The following is a 6,888-nucleotide window of genomic DNA, read 5'->3' as shown; positions in this document are numbered from 1 at the left end:
CTCTTCCCCTTGATTGGGGCTAATGTGAATATCTGCTTCCTGTGTCTCCATGACCTCACTAGAGGTTGGCTGATTTAAAGACAATGAGTTCCCGTAAGGGTTCTCATTATGCTCAGAAGTAGAAAGAAGGAAATCCTATTGTTTGATTCGCACAACCAGTCAGCGTCACATTTTCTAATCACCGGGCATTCAAGAACCTTCCTGGACAGGCCCAACCCGAAAAATACCGGATGCTTTTGCCTCACAGTAATAGGATGGTCAGGTGTCTGCAGTCTCAGCCTATGCACCTGGCGCTCTGCCTCTTCTCCATAACCAGAGTGGAGCTGGAGATACAGACTCTGTGTGTGTGTGTGACAAAAATATGAATAACCATATAGGAGATATTACACGTTATTTTCCCAGTATCCTACTTTTGTTCTTTCTTTCTTTTCCCTCCCCTCCCCTTCCCTTCTTTCAACAGATTCTTGCTCTGTCATCCAAGCTGGAGTGCAGTGGCACGATCTCGGCTCACTGCATCAAGCGATTCTCCCGCCTCAGCCTCCTGAGTGGCTGGGATTACAGGCGAGTGCTACCACGTCTGGCTAATTTTTGTATTTTTAGTAGAGATGAGGTTTCGCTATGTTGGTCACGCTGGTCTCGAACTCCTGACCTCAGGTGATCCACCCGCCTAGGCCTCCCAAAGTGTTGGGATTACAGGCGTGAGCCACCTCACCCGGCCCCTACTTCATTTTGGAATGCCACGAACCATAATATGTTCTAGAAAAGTGGAAACTTGTTATTTTCTGCTTTGTAACAGTACAGTTACATTCATCTTTTTGGCAGTAAATCATTGTACTAATAAACTGATGTCTCAGAAGTAACATTAACATGTGTAATGCCCACATTTCTTTTATTGATGCTAACAGTCTACAAGAATCACAAAAGAACATATCTACTCATGTATATGAACTAGAAAATTATCAAGGCGGGGCAGTCTAAATTTTTTAAAAAGTTCAAAAATAAAGGCACTTCTTTCCCCCGTGCCACGCATTTGTCCCCACCAGAAGCTACTTGACATTAGACTACCAAAACTACCAAAGGAAGTTATTGTTAGAGAAATTTAAAACTGCATACACATCATTTAAAATGAGTTAAAAACTTAAAAAGTGGACTCTGACTCTTGGCAAAGTTGCAAAGATGATGCAGCATTCAAAGTTTTCTGTGTCATTAAAACTGTGCCTGAAACTACAGGATTCCTTCCGTTGGAATAAAGTTGTCCCTTCAGCTCCAAGAATTCAGCCTCTCTTGACCAAGTTGCCTTCAGTTTTAGGACCTGCAGTGTCAGTCAGGTCCGACCTCCGCAAAGACCGCCGACCAGCGCCTATGGAGCAGCACGCAGAAGAGGAGCGCGCCGCCCAGCAGCAGGGCCAGGCCCAGCCTCCAGCTCCAGGGCGGCTTCGGCCACGCCCACAGCCCGGCCCGCAGCCAGGCGCCCCAAGGCCTCCTCCGCATGAGGGCGGCCACGCCCTCCGACACCCTCCTGAGCCGCTCCTCCGGGCCTGCCCAGCGCAGGAGATGCGCCATCTCGTACACCTCGTTGGAGTAGTGGGCGCCCTTGTGCTCCCGCACCAGGCCCTCCACCAGCCCCAGCAGCTGCTCCGCCTGGGCTTCCTGCTCCCGGCCGGTGGCCCGGTTGTCAAAGGCACAGACCCGGCCCCCGCACTCGGCCACCAGCTCGCGCAAGGCCCGGTTCTCTGTGCTGCGCACGTAATCTTGCAGGGAGCCCCCCGCCAGGTCCTCCTTCCTGGTGAAGACGATGACCGTCCATTTCAGGACGTCCTCCCCGAACATCTCCCTCACCTTCCTCACCGCTTGCTGGTCCTGGGCGGTGAAGCGGCCCAGCTGGGTCACCAGCAGCAGCGCGTGGGGCCCCGGGGCCGAGAGCAGGTAGCAGCGACCTCTCTCGTCACAGCCGGTGTCTGTCTTAGACACTTCGGAGCTGAAAATGTCCGGAGTGTCCACGACTTCCACGTGGCACTTGTTCCACCAGCGGCTGGCCGTGGTGCAGGCCCTGGTCACAGACGTGGCCCCTAGCCTGGAGAGGAACCGTTTCTGGCCCAGGATGCTGTTCCCAGTGGCGCTTTTTCCGGCCCCTGTTCTCCCAACAAGGATGAGCCTCAGCGTGGGCTCCTGCCGGGACCAAGTGTTCTCTTCTAAACCTGTGAGACCAAGTGTTATAATCTTACTTAAGTTTAACCAACTTTCCCTTGGGAACTGGAATCTTCTTGCCTTTAGCATAAGTGGTTAAGAATAGAAATCTGAGCCCGTAGGCGTTCATTTCCACCTTTTCCTTTTGTATTTGGGTTGTTTGCCTGCACCTGTAGATGCTCCAACTACAGCTGATTATCATAGAAATGTTCCTTTATCAATCCAGCCCAATAGTTCTGACATTTCTGGTCAGCCACACACATGCAGACATATTTATTTAATATTTGAAAATTTCGATGCACTCTGAAATATTCTCCCAGAGACCATCCCCAGAGAAAGGCCATGGGGGCAGTACTGCCTGGTAGGGAAGAACTGTGTGGAGTTCCAGATACCCTGGTTTGAATCACAGCCCCACCATGTGCTAGTTGTGTAACCTTGGGGAAGTTGCATAATCTAAGTATTAAACCTCTTCGGCAAAAGTGGGAGTGGTAATAGAGGCCTGTTTCTCAGAGGCCTGTTGAGGGGGTGAGTTAAGCCCTCTTTCCTTCTTCCCTCCTTCTCTTCCTCTTTCTCTCCTTCCTCTCTTCTTTCTCTCTTAAACTGGCTGCCTAAAAAGAATATCTGTTTTAACCCTCTATCCTTGTTCTGTCAACATGCTACCTCGCAAGTCTTATGTTCACTGTAGTGCATGATTTGATCCCCTCTGCACTTCTTCTGTGGTGATCAGAGTAGGCTTATTATCCTTATTTTATACCGTGGAACCAAGGGAGCCGGCTAGTCAAAGAACTTAACTTCTCACAGCAGAGATCCAGCTAAAATGCAAATCTCAGGGCTGGTGCTGTCATCCCAGGGTTGAGACATCTCTGGAACTTACCTCTGTTCAGTCTTGAGGAAGCCCCATTCTCCTTATTATCCTAAGCTGAAGCCTAGCGGGGCAAGTATGAGGTGTAGACATATGGTCTTACCATAGATATTTTCTTCATCTCTCGCCATCTTCCTTCCTCCCATGCTTACCTGGAAGAGTAACAAACACAATTTGTTAATTCATTTATTTATTCCTCAAATGGGCATAACCATCTACAGTGTGTCAGGCAAAGTCTGAAGAGCTGGTGACAGCACAGTGGAAAGACATGGTTTTTGCCTGCAAGGATCTAAAAATCTAGGTGTATGTCTTGGCAGAAAGGCAGGTGGCTAGAGAGAAGACAGGTAAATTTCATCAAATATAATACATTGTGCTAATCCTTCTTTAAGTACGGATTATATCGGAACTTGAGACAATGGCCTTGGAAGGGCCAACACCCTGCCCTTGGTTTGGTATGATGCTGTGAGAACATTGGGTGAGGCTGGATTTGTCTTTTCAGGAACTCCAAAAGCAAAAAGCAGAGGGTAAGTTATAATATTTACTCAATGCCAGTGGGCTTTAGGTATTACTTTTTCCCCGGGTGATTCTATATCACTGACATAAGCTAGAGACATCAGGGGATTCAGCAGCTGGGGGAAGATTAGGTAAACCCTCAGAACCAGAAAATTTGCCCAGTGACTTAGGCACCCACCTTCAAGTGGCTGGCCTGGGAAAAAAGAAGACAATTGGGATTTTTCTTTTGGAAATTGAACAGATCTCCCAAGCAGATCTGGAGGGCCCCTGACTCTGTTTTCTTAAAATCAAATAGTTTTGTTTGTCTAGAGATGTCTAAATATGATGTCTGTGCCGGAGAGACTTGAACACTCCCCTTCAACTCCTGAATTTGTCTTCCCCTCCAAATCTGATTATGCTGAAATCTAACATTATGTAATACAGCTAAACACTCTGTGATCCAGTTTGCCTAATCACACAAGCTCCTGAACACAAATGCACTTCTCCCTGCATCTATGTCTCCGGCCTCATTCCCAGACAATCCCCCACTCGGTCAGCTACTTCACGATCAGCAGATTTCAGGGCCTTGCCAACCCACTCTGCTTCCCCTCCTAGGACTATTGATCCTCCCCGACCATCTGTCTGTGTCTCACCATCCATGTCAAACTCTTTGTGTCTTGCACCCTGGTTGCTCAGGTACCTGTGTTCTCTCCCATTGGCACCACACATGAAGGAAGGGTAGAGAGAGAGGCTGGCTAAGTAACTTGTCTTTGATCGAAGGACTTGGAGAACAGGTTTGCCTCATCCTCTATTAAATCTAGAGCTGTTTCTGTTTCTGCAGGAACTCTCCTGGCCCTCCCCAAAACCTTCAATAAGATTCACTCCATGGGCCTTATGTGATTAATTATTTTGCGTGTAGAAATGAACAGACAATCATCAATGACATCAGAGCAGAAATGAAGAAACAGCTGCAAGATTCGGCGAAAATGATTTAGATGAAGCAAAATGTCCTTGTCAACTAAGAAAATGAGAATGTGTGCTGCAGGGAGTCCACAGAACTCTGGATAGTCCATTGGAATTTTCCATAGGTTGAAACAGGGGTTGAAATGATTTTAAATAGTTTTTCTTTTTTTGAGGAAAGTAAGACCCAGCTGAACTCTGAGGTGACAAATGGCCCTTAATCATTGAGGAATGTACATGTGTAGAATCCTGTATTCCTAATACTTTAAGAGACCTCAAAGTTTATTGAGTTCTTTGCCACTCAAATGTGGTGTTTCTCAGAATTACGTGAATGTTCTGTAAAAATGTACATCTCTTGGATCCATCCTCAGAGATTCTGATTCATGAATTAAATGTTTCTGATGTCCACAGCTCAGAACTTGGACATCAGTCATTTTTGCAACCCCCTTTATTGTACAGGTGGGAATTTAAGGTGTCCCGGTGACTGGAACAGGAGAAGCTTGAATTAAGGGAGCAGATGTTAAAGGGACCATGCAGGGAAAGGGGATGAAGACCAAGATATTAATCTCAGATATCTCCTCAGGGGCCCCTTCTGTGAACAGTGAGGAGGAGAGTTCAAATGTACCCAGTCTTGTCATGTTGTGACTCACTCCGAGGTTAGATGGCTTACGGGGCCATGGAAGTATCTTTTGCCTTTGCTCAATAGGGAGCTTGAGGAATGTTTAATGCCTTTCAAACTGTGTTTTATTCCTGGAGGTGGTTCCAGCACACTCTTCTCTTACTTTATTAAGGGAAGTGGGAGGAGACAGGTTTCACTCCCCACCAAGAATGTGTGTGCTCCAGAGCTGGAGAAGATGATCCTAAAATTTCCTCTGAACTTTGCCTACTTAAAAACCTGGAAGCATGTCTTTGATTGTTCCAGAAATTGCTCGCCTGCATGATGCCTTGTAGCATGCAAGTGCTCAGGCAGTAAATACTCTAGGAATCACGTTCTTTCTGGTTCTCAGAGCACCCCCAGCCCCTGCCACTCCCAGGCTCAGGCTCACCTTTCCTGGTGACAGGCTCTGAAGTTGGCCACAAGAAGCCCCAACCTGCTGCTTTCCCTTCGGCTGTGAGTGCAGAAGGCTCTTTCCTCTCGGCACACAGAGGAAATCACTCAGACTTCAGAAATCAGGAAGCTCAGGGTGGGCCCCATGGTTACGATTTAAAGAGACAGAAACATTTCCCATTGAGCTGTGGGTTGGCAATACTTCTCCTACCGACTTTACTTTCTGCTGTGACTGAGGTTATATGTCTCCAGCAGGACCTCATGATATCAAATATCTTGCCATGCCCTGAGAAGGGAGGGATGTTTAGTCCCTGAGGCCTGACTGTACTTCTAAAATTGATTACTAAGCTAACCTTCAGTTGCCTTTTGCCCTTTAGGGACGTTTCCCCATATAAAATAGGCCCAGAGAGTCTCCTGCCCCAGAACAAATAACATGATAGCTGTTCTCATCATCTGTCCATTAATTAGACATCCATGTGGTCAGTGCCAGCCCCAGATCCAGTCTGCCAGAAAAATCTGGAGGCAAAGTCTTATCATTCTCTGAGAGAGGAGGGCTTTCCCAGCTACTGAAGGACTTGAGGGTGAACTGGTATGTTGAGGATGAACACCTTTGCACTATCTTCAAATTAGCCTTATTAGGAGGCTTAGTCTAGTCATCTATGTTGGTATCACCAGTTCTAGTTATTCTATATTCTCTCAAGAGCATCATGAGGTCAGCAAAAAAGCGAATCATTGGGTGGAGAGAAGGTTACAGAAGAACGGGTTGCATATCTGATTAGGTCATTAGCCAGCTATAGGACCTCACCTAACTCAAACTTTCTGGAGTTGGCTTTCTGGAGGTCACTATATGGGGAAGACAATAACCCAAGTCTTACCCTACTGGATAGGATCTGCTTTTTAACCTTTTTCATGCCAGTCCACTTTTTTTCTGGTAGGGAAGAGACCCAACTTTTACTGTTTCCCATCTTTTTGGGTGCACAGCGTCTCCTGGATGTCTGACATGTCCACTGTTTCCATTCATCATTGCTGAAACAGGGAGCCTGTCATTCTCCTACTAGACCAGCAGGGCTGGGGCTATTGTGAGGCAGGTGGGGCATCTAGGGCACACGGCTTAAGGAGGCACTCACTCTCTGGTCACCCAAGTGCAGATCCTGTAGGTGGGTGACCCTGGGAGTGAATGTTTTCTTAAGAGTGAGGTGCCTAGGGCTTCTCACTAGCCTCATCCTAGCCCAAGCCATGTAGATCAGCTTTGAATAAGTTTTTGATACATGACGTGTACCTTTCATAAAGATGCTTTCAGAACTTCTTCGACAGCTCCTTGCCATTTATTGTTTCCATG

At 47.1% G+C, this 6,888-nt stretch overlaps 1 protein-coding gene across 1 annotated transcript; it reads right to left on the bottom strand.

Annotated features, from left to right (window-relative positions):
* Positions 1–1,083: 1,083 nt before the first annotated feature.
* On the bottom strand, positions 1,084–5,681 carry GIMAP1 (GTPase, IMAP family member 1). The gene is made up of 3 exons (XM_011941468.1): positions 5,548–5,681; positions 3,153–3,201; positions 1,084–2,198 (listed from the first exon to the last, which is right to left on the bottom strand). The coding sequence occupies exons 2-3, from the start codon at positions 3,193–3,195 to the stop codon at positions 1,321–1,323; spliced, it is 921 nt and encodes a 306-aa protein (XP_011796858.1). The 5' UTR covers positions 3,196–3,201; positions 5,548–5,681; the 3' UTR covers positions 1,084–1,320.
* Positions 5,682–6,888: the final 1,207 nt, after the last annotated feature.

The sequence above is a fragment of the Colobus angolensis genome, unplaced genomic scaffold (assembly GCF_000951035.1).
Source record: "Colobus angolensis palliatus isolate OR3802 unplaced genomic scaffold, Cang.pa_1.0 Scaffold2, whole genome shotgun sequence".
NCBI classification, from domain to species: Eukaryota; Metazoa; Chordata; class Mammalia; order Primates; family Cercopithecidae; genus Colobus; species Colobus angolensis.
This window is presented reverse-complemented; position numbering and strand designations above follow the sequence as displayed.

Excerpts from the sequence above, each read along its gene's own strand:
- GIMAP1 (XM_011941468.1), bottom strand. The coding sequence starts at position 3,195 with ATGGGAGGAAGGAAGATGGCGAGAGATGAAGAAAATATCTATG. Across the intron at positions 2,199-3,152 it reads AGATGAAGAAAATATCTATG|GTTTAGAAGAGAACACTTGG; the intron begins GTAAGACCATAT and ends TTGGTCTCACAG.